Source organism: Papio anubis, chromosome 19 (genome assembly GCF_008728515.1).
Source record: "Papio anubis isolate 15944 chromosome 19, Panubis1.0, whole genome shotgun sequence".
NCBI classification, from domain to species: domain Eukaryota; kingdom Metazoa; phylum Chordata; class Mammalia; order Primates; family Cercopithecidae; genus Papio; species Papio anubis.
The window spans coordinates 29212006-29229224 of NC_044994.1; the positions used below are offsets into that span (position 1 = coordinate 29212006).

A 17219-nucleotide genomic window follows, 5' to 3' on the forward strand; every position below is an offset into this window, starting at 1 on the left:
CTCGCCCCTCCCTCCCGGGCTTCCCTCCCGGCCCCGCCCCGCGCACCCTTGCTGTTGCCGTCGGGCCCGCGCAGGATGGTGCACTCCTCGATGTTCCCGAAGGCCTCGAAGAGACGGCGGACGTCGTCCTCGGACTGTTGCTTGTTCAGCATGCCCACGAAGAGTTTTCTATCTTCTAGAACAAAATTAGGAGATGCTTACCCGGGCCAGGAACCGGGCTGCGCGGGAGCAGGGCACGGCCGGAGAGGGAGGGCGGCAGGGAAAGGGAGGAGCCGGGGAGGCGGGGCTGGGGCTCAGAGCCGGCGGGGGAGGAGTGCGGGGAGGGGTACGGGAGCGGGGCTTAGTCGGAGCGGGAGGGGCGAGGGGGAGAAGTGGGTGGGGTAGCAGCGCACAGCCGCGGGACAGGTGCGGGGAGAGCTGTGGCAGGCAGGAACTGGATCGCAGCGACTCGGCCTCTCCCCGCCTGCAGGGCAGGCTGCACCCTGAGGAGCAGAGCCCTGGGCTGGCTCCTCACTAGAGCACACGGGCAGCCTGCGTTCCCCTCCTCCCTCCTCTCACGCGCTATCCTCCACAGGCACCAAAATGAATTACAACTGGCAGGTCTGCCGTCGGGCATTTGCAGATGCTGTTCCCCTGCCTGGAGCGCACTCATCACAAGGTCCAGTCCTTCTCTTCTGCTAGATCTCAGTTTAAGTATTGCCTCCTCACCCATGCTCCTTCTTACCCCTCCCTTACTCTGTTTCAGCCCCCCATCCCTTGGCCGGAATGTCAAAGGACAATGACTGCTTTGCTTTGCGGTATTCCGTATAGCTCTCCTTTCCCATCCATTCCCTGGGATGCTCACAGGGGAAAGAGACCAGGTCTCTCTGCTGAAGCAGCAGTGCCTGGAGCATAGGAGGCCCTCCATTCAGTGATGAGGGGAATAAAAAATGAGTGACTGCCCGCCCTGTGCCATCCCAGGGCACACCTCCTTGGTATCTCACATATTTTTTTCCTCCATCTGGATACCCCTTCCTCCTATTTCTTCACGCTGCAAAATTCGACCCTGGGCACTTTGGGGGCACCTGTTCCTGAAGATGCCTCAGCAGCCCCCACACACCTGGGGCGAGTACCAAGTGCTTTTTTGACCCCATGCTGTGTGCTCAGGGAGACAAGGCACCCTGTATCGACCTGCAGCAGCTGGTGAATGACTGCAGAAGGCACCCCCAGCCCACATGCGGCTACTTCAGTGTGACTGCCACTCCTCTCACTGAGAGTTGGGGGGCGTATTCCTTCCCCTTGAATCTCGGTGGGGCTTGTGACTGCTCTAACAAATAAAGAATGGCAGAAGTGATGCCAGGTGGCTTCTGAGGTTGGGTCATAAAAGAGATCAGCTTCCACTTGGCTGTGTTTTGGGGGGCTGTTGGATCTGTGGAAGCCAGCCACCATGCTGTGAACCCCCAATTAGCCCATGCAGAAGAGTCCCCATGGAAAGGAACTGAGGCCCCAGCTGACAGCCAACATCAACCACCAGACATGTGAATGAATGGGTCCTCAGATAATTCCAGCTCCCAGGCTTTGAATTTTCCAGCTGAGGCCCAGACATCCTGGAGCAGAGACAGGCCTTCCATGCTGTGCCCTGTGAATTCCTGACCTACGGAATCCATGAGCAAAATAAACGGTTGTTTTACACCACTCAGTTTCGGGCTAAATTGGTATGCAGCCATAGGAACTGGAACAGAGTCCCAGGGGTGGCTGCACTCAGCAGGCATTCACTAGATGTTTGTGGATGATTACATGATTGACACACAGCCAAAGCTGCAGAAATGCAGACCCCAAAACTGCAAATGGCCATGTGTTCATGGTTTCCTCTGAACACATGGGCACTCAAGGACCCTGTGTCCTTCTGTATCCAAGGTGGTTATTACCTTCTCTCCCAGAGAACCCCCACCTTGCCCAAATTGCCAGGGGAGTTCGCTTAGAGCTGAGGGGCTGTCCCGGGTTCTGAAGCAAAGCAGAGGAAGCTTCCAGGCCCCTGTGCTCCACAAGCCACCTGCAGAGTCCTCCTGCCTTCTGCCCTGCTGGTACTACTCAGTCCAGATGCACTCAACACTGGGCCAGTTCTCCATGATGACATGGTGCCGGGTCCCAGTTCCTTCCACAACCTGTAGGGCACAGTTGCTGGTCCCTGTTACCAGCTGTGGGTCAGAAAACACCAGCTGGCCCTCCAACAGGGTGGGCCTCAGCTAAAGCTCTGGACCCCAGAGCCCCAGCCCCACTTCCTGCCTCAAGCTGCTCTTCTGGCTCCTTTGGCTTGGCAAGACTTTGGGGCACACTCCCACCCCATCTCCGAGGTTCCGCGTGCAGCCTTACCTGCTCCCCCCACCCCAGCTCCAGGCTCTGGGGCACAAGGAGAAGGGAGAGAGAGAGGGAGGGTGGAAGAGAAAAGCTGAAGTGGGATGGGAGGAGATAGAATTCATCACAGAAAGGGAGCGGGGAAGAGAAAATGACAGGAAACATAGATAAGAGAATTAGAGGCAAAGAGCTGGGAGAAGAGGGCTGGGGGGAAAGATGACAGAGACAGAGGACAGACTGGGGAGCCCTTATGTTTGACTCCTGGAAGCAGCAACAGCAATTTACTGGAAGTGAAATGGGAGCTTTTCCTTCTTTTGTGGAGTAATTAAAACTCTTCCCTCCAGGCACAGCCCCCAGTGTTCCCCCTACCTCCCCCTCAACCTTTAGTGCCTTTTAAAGGCTCAATTGAATAGGGTTTCTAGAAAGACTTAGAAATGGAACCCCGCCCCTGCTAATCCCTGGCCCTCTTGCTAAAAATTCCACTTCCTCACTTGGACAGAAAAAGGAAAGAAAGGGAAGGCACCTCCTCTGCCCAAGCTTGATTTACATGCGGAGACCGCAGCTCCTCGCCTTCGCCTCTCCTGACGTCTGAATGCATTCCTTTATTATTGCTATGACAGCTTTCTGATTGCATTAAAATTCATCCACATGTGCCTTTCTATCCAGCCACTTCCTTTTTTGCCAGTTTTGGGTTTTTTTGTTTTTTCCTAATTCCTCGTTCCCCTCCCCTGAAATCTCCCTTTACCGTGCAGTTCTCAGTTAAGCGCCTCCTTCTCGAGGCCTTTCTAAACATATAAGCGGCCAGGCTCCCCTCTTCCACCCCATCTGGATTTCCCCAGGGAAACTACAGCCACCCTTACCTTTCTGGAGGGCTGCAAGATACCAAAGAAACCCAGCTTCAGACCCACTTCCTCCAGGTAGTCGTGGATTGACCACACCCAACTCAAATGTCTGCTTCTGGGATCCTCAAATGCGTTCAGTTTGCACCATCCTCCGGTTGGGTATTGTGACTTATACGAGTGATTCTAAGGCTTGTCTCTCAGACCAGGGGCTGAAGGGACTTTGAGTTCACCTGTGGACCTTCTTCAGGGCCAGGCCCACTGACTCCCACTCCGGCTCCCCTGCTCCACACCTGAGTTTTGGGATCTATGAAATGGGTATGGTTAGATGCTTCTGTCATGGTGGTGGCTAGGGTCCCAGTGCTTGCCAAGAGTCATTACCATGGCAATGGCCCCTACTTGGGTTTCTCCATGCAGGAGGAAGAGGAAATGCAGTGCTCTTTGCCCTTCATTTGCCCTGCCTTGCTTTGGCCTGGAGGGTCACCCCTACTGTGAGGGGGCAGAGGTCAAAGAGGGTGAGAGGAGAAGTCAGAGGATCCACATTTCACGATGGGGAGCACACTTGAAGCAACAGGTTGGACTAGATTCTGAGGCTGTGGCTGACCAGCTGAGATGGATGACATCTGCCTGTCTCCCACCCCCTCTGCCCACCTCCTTTTTGGCCACTTTCCTGAGGCACTGTCTCAGGCTGTATCACATAACCAACGCTACCATTTGGCTGGTGTCTTGGGTCTGATGCCAATTTTGCAAGTCTTGGAGAATGACTCAGTTTTCCCAGCCCGTGCCCACCCTTCTCCATCCACACAGCCCCTGATTCCTGGTACAGGCAGAGCAGGCCCTGATCACTGCCCAGCTGCCTGAGCTGGGACCCCTGGTAATGGAGAGGCTCTGGTGGCCCCCCTGTTCAGGTGAGCCCTCAGCCCTGAGGCTGTTGCTTCCTGTAGTTGGGGTATTGGGGAACTGCCCCTCTGAAGAGATGTTCAGGCAGGTGCTGCTGGACTGGGCCAAAGTGGTGAGGCAAGGAGTGGCCTCAGAGTTAGTGAGGGGATGGGCTGAAGAGTGACTGAGAGGTCGCTGAGACCCCTGGGGGCCCAGAGATGTGATGAGCAACTGGAGGCTGGCACTGGGAGCCCAGAATTCTCTTGACAGAGCCCAGCTCAGGTCAGAGGCTCAGCCCTGGGAGTTGGAAACTGAGCACAACAAAATCTGCTGACCTAGGCTGAGGGGACGGAGGCCTCATGGGTTCCTCCTGGTCAAGGGGCAGAGCAAGGGAAGCATATTCTACAGTCTCTCAACAGCTGTTCACTGAGCGCCTTCTCTGTGCCAGACACTGTTCCAAGCATTGCGTCTACAGCGGTAAACAAGAGAGACGAAGCTGCTCATCGGAGCTGGCATCCGGGTGGAGAGACAGGCCATCCACAATACACAAGTGCCCAAACAAGACAAAGGCCAGCAGGGCTGCCACACTGTGGCCCCAAGAACTGCTGTCCTTGCACCTGGAAGAACAAGGCCATCGAGTGGCAGAACTGGGCAGGACCCCGGATAACACCAAGGGTTTCATGCTTTTTCAGATGAGGAAGGTAGGGCAGAGAAGGAGCCCCAGGATGCATAGGAGGTTGCCCATAGCTGGAGCCTGGACTCAACCCAGCCTCACGGGGTTCCTTGATTTCATGATCACAAAGCCCTTGCTGCTGCAGTCTGCTCTTTTAAATCATGTCTGTGCCTGCAGGTGTGAGGGAGCATCTGGGGTTCTGTGGAACAGGAGTGTGACTCCCCAAAGGGCTGGGCAACAGGAGGTGGGTGCCCATCCAAGCCCTGCCTGGACCCAGAGAGGGCAGCTTGGCTCTTTGTCCCCAGATGTCTAACCATCATGGGGGAGTAGGCAGAGTCTGTGCTCACCACCCCACCTGTGCAGGAGCTGGGGCTGGGGGAAGACGATAAAATTTTGGACAGGAGAAGGCCCCAGTTCTGTGTCAGGTGAAGGTGCTTACAGCCACCTCAGGAGGGGCTGGACAAAACCCCTGACATACTTTGGGTCTCTCCTATGGCCACCCCTTCAGTGAGCATTGAGTGAGCACTCACTGTGTACCTGGGAATTGTCAGAACAGAGGATCTGAGATGAGTTTTGAGAGCGCTTCTGGGTTTTCTCTTTTAACGGGTTGGGGAGAAAGAGTTGTGCATGGCTCTGAGATCCCTGGAGAATCCAGAGTCTTTGGTCTGTGGGCCCAGAGCCTCTGCATTGGAGCCCCTAGTGAGAGAACAAAGGCCTGATAAACACATCCAGTAACTCTGGGACGCAGGCCAGAAGAGGTTGGATGGGGAAGGAGGAACTAGCTACACCCTGATGGCTTCCAGGAGGAGGTGGGCTGGAGTTATGCTGTGCATGGGACATATGCAGGGACTACAGGCCCACACTAGAATTTCAGCAAAGGCGGAGAGGTGGAGGGATGCCTTTGACTGTCCTTTTCACCTGCTCCAAGTGGTCCCTGCCTGTGGCAGCTTTGCAAGAAGGGGACTCTGAGGAGGCTTGACTTTGCTTCTTCAGCTGCCTCCTGCCTGCTCTCCTTTCCACCAACGCATACATCACCCATTCCTTTGACTTCAGGACTCTTTTTAATTTTCCTGAAACCCCAGTCTAACTCTGAGCTCTGGTTCACAACCTATAAAAAGCATTGGGTGACACCCGGGGAAGTGATAGGTGCTTATGAAAAGACAGTGGAATCTGGTTGCCAGAATCTCTTGCATCCTCCCATGGATCCCTCCATGAGGGAGATGAAAACTCCTGAGTTCACTCTATTCAGGGTGTCAGGGTGGGATGGGGCTCAGGCTGAAAGGATTTGTATTTTAAAAGGAGAACCCAGGGCACCCTCAGTGGAGTCTCAGGATTAGGACAAACCCCTAAGGGGGATGTTTCAGGGCTGTGCCTTCTCTACTGCCCCACCCTAGCCACGTGGGGAGCATCTTGCTGGCCGGGCAGGGTAAGCGCGCCCCTGAGTGGTGAGGAGGGAGGTAACAGCAGTATCACTTGACTTGCCAAATGCCAGCATCCTGGCGCTAATGCTCAAATTCCGGTTTAATCTTCACAATTTGATTCACTCATTACCATCAGCATTAAACAATATTTCTTGCTTAAGGATAGACGGTTGCAGGGGCACTGTGGGCAAGTGTTCAGATGGTTAATGCCTTTTATTACCGCAGTAGATGTTTACTATTCTCTTCCCTCCAGCTGCTGAGGGAAGATTGGGAGCGGGGGGCGGTTACTGAGCTGGGGAGAACCCTAGGGTCAGGGACCAGGGTGGGGAGTACATGGCTTTTAGGTCTAGTGGCTGGTGGGATGGGCAGAGAGACTGCTAGAAGACCTGGAAGCTCAAAGCCAGGAGTTTGGGGTTGCAGAGAAAATGCCAGATATTCATGATGACAGAGCTGGAGGTCTCTTTCCTGCTTTGGAACCTTGGGTCTTGGGGAGTGACAGGGACTGGGCAAGAGCCCGGAGGCCAGAGCACCCCATGAATCAGTTCCTCAGCTGCCAGGCCGAGGCTGGAGTCCAGGGTCGTCCCATGCAGTGGCCCCGCCAGTTTGCCTCCTGGATTCCAGGATCTTCTTCTACTCTCTCTGGGCCCACAGGCAGTGACTCTGAGGGTGAAGGGCATGCCCCCTCTCTAACTTTACCTGTGGATCAGGGAGGACCTTCAGCAGCAAGGGACAGGGAGACACACCTGACTCAACAGGAGGGCCGGGCCAAGGGTGTCCTCCAGATAATAACTGAGGCTGTTTGTCAAATCCTGGTTCTACCACATTTTGACTGTGCAGGCTCAGGCAAGGCATATAACCCCCCAGGCGGGTCCGGAATTAAATGAGGTTTTTAGCACGTGCGTGGCACAGAGAAAAGGCTCAATAAGTGCCAGCTATTGTGAATGTTCTAACCATTACTACTGCTCACCCATGGGGACCCCCGTTGGCAGGAGGGTGATACCCACTCCCACACCCGGGAGTGTAGAGAGGACCCCCAGGGACATCGAACTGAGCAAAGTCATGCCAGCTCAGGTCAGTCAGAGAAGAAAACAACATTTTGAGAACCACTGAGATGCTCTCCAGCCTCCAGGAGGTCTACATGGGTTGTGCAAAAACAGACATTTCCCCCAAAGGTACTGAGCATCCCTACATGCCATTTCCACGAATTCTCCCAATCCCCAGATCTGTCAAGTACCCATGGTTCCTAAGGGACGAGCGACTCATCTGAATCTACATCTGTGCAGTTTTCGAGGTTGCCTGACCACTCCACCCCAAAACCCAGAGGCTTCCTTTTCTTCCTCTTTGCCAGCCCTTGTAGAGCCACCTCACTGCCCCAGGGGGCAGCACACAGTAGCAGAACTGCCCTCTAAGTAGGGATGCAGTGGATAGGGACAGGGGTCTGCACTCCGTTTCTTGGAGGCTGAGAACCCAGCAATTACCCCCAATCGGGTCGGCGTAGACAGTTTCCAGCACCACTGTCCACACCGGAGTCAAGAACCTGCAGCTATGTGACCAGGTTGGCCATCCTCCCAAGAGCCAGTCCCTTCACCTGGGACACAGGGTCACCACGGGCCAGGTCTCAGGAGGGCTCTGAGCCTGAGTCAGTGGAGAGCAATGCACTCCCCTTCCCTCCAGCACACTGTGTCAGAGCCAGAGCGGGGCACAGCTGGGCTGGGAGCCGACTCTGAGGATAAAAGCCTTCCTGCTTGGGAAGAAGGCCGAAGGAGACATCAGAACAGATCAAAGGCTGCTGGGATCAGGACGTGTTTGGGGGCCTCCAATGGGATGCAAACGAAGACCCTCACCGGCTCTCCCCCCCACCCAGGAGGCAGTGCTGGCCTTCATCTGCTTGGCTCCCTCCGGGCCTGGCGCTGTTTGATGTTGGGGTGGAAGAGGCAGGAGATTGGAATCCCTGTCACTTGCACTCCTTCAGCCAGCACTGCCTTCCAGACACTTCAGGGTCCGCCATCCCTCCTCCTTCTCCCCCGAGGTTGGAGCCACCCAAGCACGACGGTCACCTCCTCGATGCTGACACCCACCCAAGCCCCTGCTGTCTGCTGTCCATAGAACAGCAGATGGGGGCGTTAAAATCCAGGGCAGACCCTGTTTCTCCCCTACTGAAACCCTGCTGAAACCCTGTGGTCTCCCCCTCACTCTGAGACCAAGCCAAGTCCGGTAATTCCATGTAAGGGGCTACACAGGCACCCATACTCCATGCCCCCTGACCTTTTTCCTCCATGAATGAGATGTCCATGTTCGTTCATTCATGCAGCAAGGTCCAATTCCTAAATGGCCTGGCATGTAGTAGATGCTCAATAAATACACATTGCCATGAATAAATGAATCCATTTGCTCAATGAGCATTGGGGGTGGGGCTGCTATAAACCTGGCATGGTGATGGGTGCATGGGACAAGGAGCTGACCTTCAGGAATCCTCAGAAGGTAGGAAATGAGTGTTCCCTAGAAATGAGTAGGTACTGGACATAGTGCGGGCACAGCGCATGGACTGATGAGCCCTGTGGGTATGAAGGGCTGAGAAAGACCCAAAGGCTTTATGGGACCTGAATGATCCAGTGCAGTAGGGCTGTATTGTGGAGGGTGCAAGGGCTGCAAGCTGCGGAACAGCATGTGCAAAGCAGGGAGGTGGCGTGGCAAGTGAGGAGAAACACACCAGTATATGCACCACGCATATGCCCCAACATACACACACCCCAATACACGCATCACACATACACTCCAACACACACACACACCAATACACATACCACATATACCCCAACACACACACACACCAATACACGCACCACACATACACTCCAACACACACACACCCTAATACACACACCACACATATACCCCAACACACACACACCAATACACGCACCACACATACACTCCAACACACACACACCCTAATACACACACCACACATATACCCCAACACACACACACAATACACGCACCACACATATACCCAACACACACACACCAATACACGCACCACACATACACTCCAACACACACACACACCCTGATATACACACCACACATATACCCCAACACACACACACCAATACACGCACCACACATATACCCTTAACACGCACACACACCAATACACACCACGCATATACTCCAACACACACACACACACCCCCAATACATGCACCACACATATACTCCAACTTACACACACACACAAATATATGCACCACACATATACCCCAACACACACACACACAATACACCACACATACACCCCAACATACAAACATACACACCCCAATAATGCACCACACATATACCCCAACACACACACTACACCACACATATACCCCACACACACACACACACACACACAAATACATGCACCACACATATACTCCAACACACACACACACCCCAATAAACGCACCACACATATACCCCAACACACACACATACACCCCTAATACATGCACCACATGTATACTCCAACACACGCACACACACACACACCCCAATACATGTACCACACATATACCCAACATACACCCCCCAATACACGGCACACATATACCCCAGCACACACACACACTAATACATGCACCAACAGATATACCCCAACATACACACACACCCCAACATACACCAAAGCATATACCTCAACACACACACACATACACAGCAATGCATTACCCCCAACATACACACACAAAGACACACACGCACTACACACACCAATACACAGCAATGCATATACCCCAACATACACACACCAACACACACCAGTGCACTACTCCAACATACACACATACAGCAACATACACCCTAACACAGATACATACACATACACACACCAAATAGACACACACCTCAACACACACAACACCCCCACACACCCAACACACACATACACATACACACACATCAACACATAGCTACACACCCCAACACACACACACACACACACACCCAACATACACACATATACACATACATACCCCAACATACATAGACACACAACCAACTCACATCCCAACACACAAACCCAACCATCCAACATGCACACACCCAATACACACACACCAACACGCATAGACACACACCCCAACACATACATAGACACACACACTAACATACACACACCAGTATGCACACCAGCACCCATCCCTCAACACATAGATACACATACACACACAGATACACACACCCATACACTCCAACACGTACACAAACACATACCTGCAGATGCACACCAACATACACACACAGATGCACATACACACACACACAGATACACCAACACACACCTCAGCATATACACATAATACAGACACACACCCCAATGCACATACACACACACCCCCCGCTTCCTCCTCTCCCACCCACCCTGATCTAAGCACCTCCCCAAGGCAAAAGACCTGGCCCCTCTCCTCTGACCTCTGGAAGGCCTGGGCCTGCAACCCTGGGCCCATTCTTCTCGCCTGTGCCTGGCCTCACAGCGCACCATGCCCTCCCTTGGCTCCATCTGGTTCCTCATCCATGGCATCCATGGCTGCTCCTGTGGCCCAGTGCAATATCACCCAGGCCCTACGTGATAAAGAGCCTGCAGGACCCAACTCCCACATCACAGAAGCCCTGCCGCCCCAGCCAGCGCTGCCCAGCCCAGTCAACTCCACCTCCTTCCCCCCAGGCTTGAGGTGCCCTGCCCATGTCTGCAGCTCTGACTTACTCCTCCAGGTGGTGGCTGTGAGAACAAGAAGAATCACAGTGGTTCTCATTTTGCCCCCAGTCACTATGATCCAGACACTGAGAGCAGCACTTTACAGGTATGGCAGGTATTTGATTATTTCCACCGTTCAGACGAAGAAACAGAGGCACGGAGAAGTTAATTGTCTTTCCCAAGAACTCACACCCAGTCACTGGTGAAGCCAGGACTCAGCCCCAGGTGGTCTGGACCGAGCTGAGCTTTGGGTGTCTTCCTTTTCCCGGGCAGAAGAGGGTACCACTTGGAGCTCTCTTCTCTCTCTTCCCTTTCCACCCCTCCATCTCTGCACAGACCACTGGCAAAATGCCCAATAACCACATTGCTTTTTGAGGGCTAGGGCTTTGGTTGAGAGCCCCAAGGGGTGAGTGGGCGGGGCACCCATAGCCTGCTGCTAGCTGCAAGGGAGTGGACTCATGGGATTCCCCATTGCCCACGGTCCCATTTAGGCCTCACAATCCCTCCCCAGTCCTGCCCATCCCTCTGATCACAGCCTGGCTGGCTTGAAGTCCCCTAGGTGCTCCAGGAGGTAAAGCTTTTTCCTTTTGAGTCCTCTGGCCTTCCCCTCCCTTGAATGTGGGCTGAAAATGTCCTCTCTTGTCATTACACAGGAAGTCTGCCCTGCTGGCAGAATCTCCTCTAACTGCATTACCCCCTCCATCCCGGAAGCCCCTCCCTGGCCCCTGAGGCCTGCTCTGGGCAGAGGTGTGGCTCCTGAGAAAGGGGTTTGTAGGGGTGCCTTTGGGGGCCTTGCAGCATGTTTGCAGAACCAGAGCCAGAACCTGGGGTCTGTTGCCACCTTCACAAGGGGGCCAGGAATGGCTCCTTCACTCTCATCTCTTGTGCTCTGAGAGGAGATGAGCTGGCCTAGGGACCCTGAGTCTAGAGAAGCTGAGCCTTGGGATTCAGCACAGGTGAGGGGTCTGGGAACTGTCCCCACCTGCCCCCTTGCTGCCTCCCTCTCTGGCCTTCAGACCCTTGCCCTATGAGTCTGAGTCAGGCCTTTCAGCAGGAGCCTGGGACACCACGGTGGCTCTATGTAGAAGTCACCTTTTGCTGGGATGGTGGCGTGCAGCCGTCTCACCAGGTAACTGATTATACATTTGATCTGCTACATTATCCTTACCAGGCTCACGGCACGCGACAGACGGCCCCGGAGTTCTGTGGGGACTTTTCGCAGCCGAACTCTGTTGTCTAATGGGGTTTCCGCTGGCGTCTGGCACACTCTCCTGCATTTCACCCATCGCAAGATAATTTATAACATAATGGGGCCCTTTTTTCCTTTATATCACGCGGGAGCATAAATTATGGCCAGTTTGTCCTCAGCTTTCAAGGAGACAGACAAAGCAGGGCTATTCCAGCAAGGGTGGGGGGAGGTTTCTGCAGGGGAGGAGGAGGACAGGGTGGTCTGCAGGGGAGGAGGAGGACAGGGTGGTCTACAGGGCAGGAGGGGCAATAAGAGGAGAAGCCAAGGAATGGTGTTAAAAGCATCTCATTGACAGGGCAAAGAATCTACTCCAGGTGGTCACAAATGCTGGGGAAGAAATAAAAGACCTGCTTAGAGCTGTTTGTCTCTATTAACCACGGAGCGGGGGCTCGTTAGCTGGGCGCAGAGCTGCACAGTGATAAGGCTGTGTGTGGGGCAGTGGTCACTGCCTGCAGACCACCTGGCCACAGACCTTCCAACACTAGCCACAGGCTGACCCTCATGGGGCCTCAAATCCTCCCAGCTGTGACCCAAATTTCCACAGCCACACAGAGAGGGTGGGTGGGCATGGGTTTCCTCGGTGCCTCCCGCCACCGCCAGAGACACAATGAAGAACTCAGTGCTGGGAGAAGCTGTGCAAACCCCCTGCCCCTCTGACCCACAGTCAATGTTTAATATTGACAGTGGAGCTTGGCTTTCTGTGGATGGACAGCGGCGGAGAAGCTGCCTACCAGCCCACTGGCCATCCTCCCAGGGAGGTGCAAGGCCTCAGCATCTTCGTTACTTGTCTAACCCGGGAGGAATCACACTGGAATCAAGAGAGACTGACCTGGCAGCTGCAGCCACCACACCCATTCCCCACACCTGAACACTGTGCCGAGAACCTCTAGTGACCCTGGGTTGGGAGTGGGTCTTCAGAGGCCACCTGGCCCAGCCTCCTCCACTACCACCCAGTTGCAGGAATGATGCTTCCTAATCACCTGCAGAAGGCCTGCTGGCCTCCCTGCGAGACCCAGGAGGGAGCCCAGAAGAACGTTGTCTTATGTACCTCCAGAGTCCAAGTCCTGCCCTGTAGCACCAGTGGCTACCCCTGTGCCCTTAGGACAGCCCTTCAGGGATGAGCAGCAGGTGGCTTGGATCTCATGGGACAGAGGTCCTTAGCCCTGGTTGCCATGGAAATCACCTGGAGGCTTTCAACAATCCAGGTGACTCGGGCTGGCCCCTGAGATACGGATTTAAGGGACTGGTCCAGAGCCCAGATGTCAGTATTTCTGGTTTTGGTTTTTAAAAGCTTCTCAGGTGATACCAACATGCAGTCAGGGTAGGGAAGGGATGCGATGTGATTGGTCTTCTCCAGGCTGCTCGTCTCTCCTCAGGCACTGCATCCCTGGCCCTCCACCTGCCTGCTGGGCTAGAACTCTTCAGGCTGCAAAATTCTGGGCACTGTTGGTGAAGGGCCGGCAGCACCCACTTTCTATGCCCTGACACCCGCCTGAGCCTGGCCGTCTTTCCCATTGCTCAGGAATCACCCTGTAAAGCTATCGAACTAATTTCAGGAAGCAGGGTGAGGGGACTTCTCTAGGTCAGTACTCGACTTAGCTCCTGAGGGCTTTGCAAGCTCCCTCTTCCTCCTCTCTCTTCCCTTGTGCCCCTTCCCCCTCCTTCCACCAGCCAGCCCTGCTCTGAGTGGGGAATCCCAGGCCCCTGTTTCTCAGGCCTCCGGGTTCCTTTCTATCCCACTTTGTTCCAGCCACCATGGCCCTCCTGGATTCCCTGCTGCCCACCGCCAAGGAACTCAGAGGGCCCATGCTTAAGTACATGGTGTATTAACTCATGACTGATAATGGACTGCAGATAGACATAGAGATGGATGGATGGTAGACGTGATTAATAGATGCTAGATATCCAGATTAAATGTTAGATGATAGATAGATACACAGATGAGAGAAAAATGATTGCAGAAAGCAGATAGATTTATGATGGATGACACATAAATAGCAATAGGTAAATGTGGATGGATGGGTGGCCAGGATGCTTCTGAGGATTTCAGGTAATGAGGTTTAAATGCAAAGGTCAGAAAACCAGTCACGACTACCCACACCTGCTGGGGTGCTGACTCTCAAAAGAACAAGGAAAGCTGCTCTGCTCAAGACCTATCTTGAACCAGCTTCTCCTTTAACCCAGGTCCCTGAGTCTCCACATTTGCCAATGGGTTTGCAGTTAACATAGGCTGCAATTGGGTTGGTTTACTGTGGACACCTGAGGATTCTCTTTGACATTTTCCTGAACCTACTGGCAGGCTGAAATGACCTCTCAAGCCTCTACTGCACCCAATGAGGTGCTCCCTTCCTGCATGGAGGGATAGCTCCCATATAGGTGCCTGCAACTAAGGGAGCACTGCTCCTAAGCCCCTGCAGTGAGATGGCAGGTGTCGGCCCACATGGTTTATGCAGAGCTCCATGCGTTCATTCTGTCCGTCAAAGACCATGCCCTCAGAGAGGATGATGGCAGCACACACCATGGCTCAAGCACAGATCAGAGCATTTTAACCTTATGAAGCAGGCACCACTGTTCCCCATTCTACAGATGAGGAAACGAAGGCACAGAGAGGCTTGGCAACCAACTTGCTGGGGGTCCCCAAGCTAATTCACAGCAGAGCCAGGCTTTGAACCAGGTGGCCCAGCTCTCCAGCTCTCATCTACCACACAGAAGGCATCCCCCTGCCCTGCTCACCAGAGGATGGTCATGAGGCCCTGCTGGGCTCAGGAGGGCAGGCGGCTCTGGGCACCCGGAAGGGCTGCGCAAGCCTTGATTCTTTCTAATGACTAATGAGATTGTGAGGGGGAGAGTTCGCTTTCTTGAGTGAACAAACTATTTTGAAGGGTGGCAACATATCATCTGTTGGTATGTGACTGGCATTGCTAACAGCAGAGGAGCCTGTTCTCTGCAGAGAACAGGAATATTGCCTCTTCAGGGTAGCAATATTTGGTTACCGTGAAATTCCTTTTACAGAGTGGCACAAGAGAATCTTCTGTCTCAGAAACCTGTATGCCAGCTCTGGGGCTGCCCTGGACCTCTCCTGCTATTCACCACTCAGTCTGGCAGTCAGTATCCAACAAACTATGCACAAGGGACTGTGTCAGGAGATGCAGGAAGTAGGCTTGATCCTTCAGGAAAAGTGCTTCCAAATTAGGGCCTGAGTGGCCCAGCTGTGGAGGGCAGACCATGATGGGGGATCCCGGGGTGAGAGGGGATGGGGGCTGGTACACTGGGCAGTACACAGTGGAGCAGGAAGAGTTTTCCATGCTGCAGTGTCCTCATGGCTGAGGCCACAGGGTACTGAGGTCAGGCTGTGCGGCCTCTCTAGGGAAGGGTGGGGAGAAGGATGGACGCTTGGGGATGGGAGCTCAGAGGATAGAATGCAAAGAGCTTCATTACTCAGCTCAAGTGCTCAAGGAGAACTGTATTTTGAAAATCAAGACATGGCCCTCCCACCCACAAGTCTCCAGGGGGGACCTGAGGATGACAAGCACTGTGGGGCTGCTCTGCCGGGAGCAGGTGGTCTGGGAGTGAAGGAAGCAGGTGAAGGCCCTCACTTACTAGCTGGTACACCCCAGTTCATCCCCCTACTTCCCTTCCCCTACAGCCAGGCTCTGCTATCAGGGACGCTGTCAGCTGCCCTTTGGACGTCCTGACAGTGGGCTCTGCGCCAGCTGGCCATCTGCACACATCCTGTCCACTTCTTACTACCATCCTCCAATAGAATATGATGAGAGCCCTGTTTGATAGATGAGTTAACTGAGGCTCAGAGAAGCTAAGAAACTGGTGGAAGCTCCCCCAGGCAGTAAGTGGCACAGGTGGGGCTGGACCGGGTATCTCTGGCGGCTGCACCGCCTTCTCTGTTGTGTGACATGGAGTATTACATGGTCCTGGAGTTTCATCTTTTGGGTTCCATGACTGCAGACTGGGCATTGCCCTCTTCAGGGAAGTTTTTGAACTATGGTGGCTCTGGTCACCTCCACATGACTGATTTTGCCAGAAAATGTCCTTTGTGATCAAAAGGACCTGATAAGCTTTTAGGCCTGGAGTGCCTGAGAATGGAAGAGAAGTGGAGGAGGTAGCATGGAGGGCCATGGCTGGGAGAGGGCTTGATGCTGGGGAATTGAGGGCAGCCTGGTGTCTGGGAGGTGGATGGTGACGGTGCTGAGCTGGGGAGGTCAAAGAAAGTGGCTTGTCTGGAGGGGATGTTCCCTGCCAGCCCCCACTCTCCTTCCCTCTCCATGCACAGCAGCCGGGTGGCCCAGGGCAGTGGAGCCCCCTGAATGTGTATCCCAGGCACCTCAAGCTTTGCCCGCTGACTGCATCAGAAAGCTTCATCCACAGGTATATGTGACTATTTTTCAAATGCATCTAGATGCTATTGTGATTTTAAAAATACAAATCCATTTAAAAGCATTGCTGAATTCAAGGTGGAATTTTGCCATTTTGCATTCTCCCAAACAATGGATACTCGAAGTAAAACATCTGTCAAGGGGTGCACTGATGAATTTTTGATGTTAAAAATGGCTCCTTAACCTTGAGAAGTCTGGAAATGCTGATCCAAGAAGGGCAGCAGGAGCTTGAGCAGGAGAAAGCACCGCAGCTGAATTCCAGGCCTGGCACATCTCACCCGCAAGAGCATACATCACCAATCTAGAGGGAAGGATCGTAGTGGGAGGGAAGCAGGGACCGCCCCAGACTTAAAGTTAGTAAACTCACCTCAAACTACAAACTGGGCCTGGTTTCCGCCCTACTCTGGGCCTAATCCTCAAATTTATCCTTTGATTCGACCAAGATAGTAATAACCAGGAGAGTGAAAATGATCACGTGCGGGCCTAGACTGAGAGCTGTGTCTTCCCCTCTTCTCCTCCTCCTGTCCGTCTTTCTCCATCAGCCTCTTCAGCCTCCACTACAACATGATCCACAACAATTTTCAGGGTTTTTTTTGAGATGGAGCTTTGCTTGCTCTTGTTGCCCAGGCTGAGTGCAATGGCATGATCTTGGCTCACTGCAACCTCTGCCTCCCGGGTTCAAGCAATTC

At 53.7% G+C, this 17219-nt stretch overlaps 1 protein-coding gene across 50 annotated transcripts in view; it reads right to left on the minus strand.

Annotated features, from left to right (window-relative positions):
- The window catches only part of CELF4 (CUGBP Elav-like family member 4), a 321048-nt gene that overhangs the window by 32019 nt on the left and 271810 nt on the right, over positions 1-17219 (minus strand). For 27 of the 50 annotated variants that reach the window (XR_004180134.1, XR_004180135.1, XR_004180132.1 and 24 more), the window contains exon 4: positions 47-175. Coding sequence is in view for 43 of the 50 variants with exons in the window: in XM_009192630.4 (XP_009190894.2) it covers positions 47-175 (129 nt within the window). In the remaining 7 variants the exon portion in view is untranslated. The remainder of the gene's footprint in view (positions 1-46; positions 176-17219) is intronic. The other 23 variants (XR_004180137.1, XR_004180136.1, XR_004180133.1 and 20 more) reach the window with 1 other exon arrangement.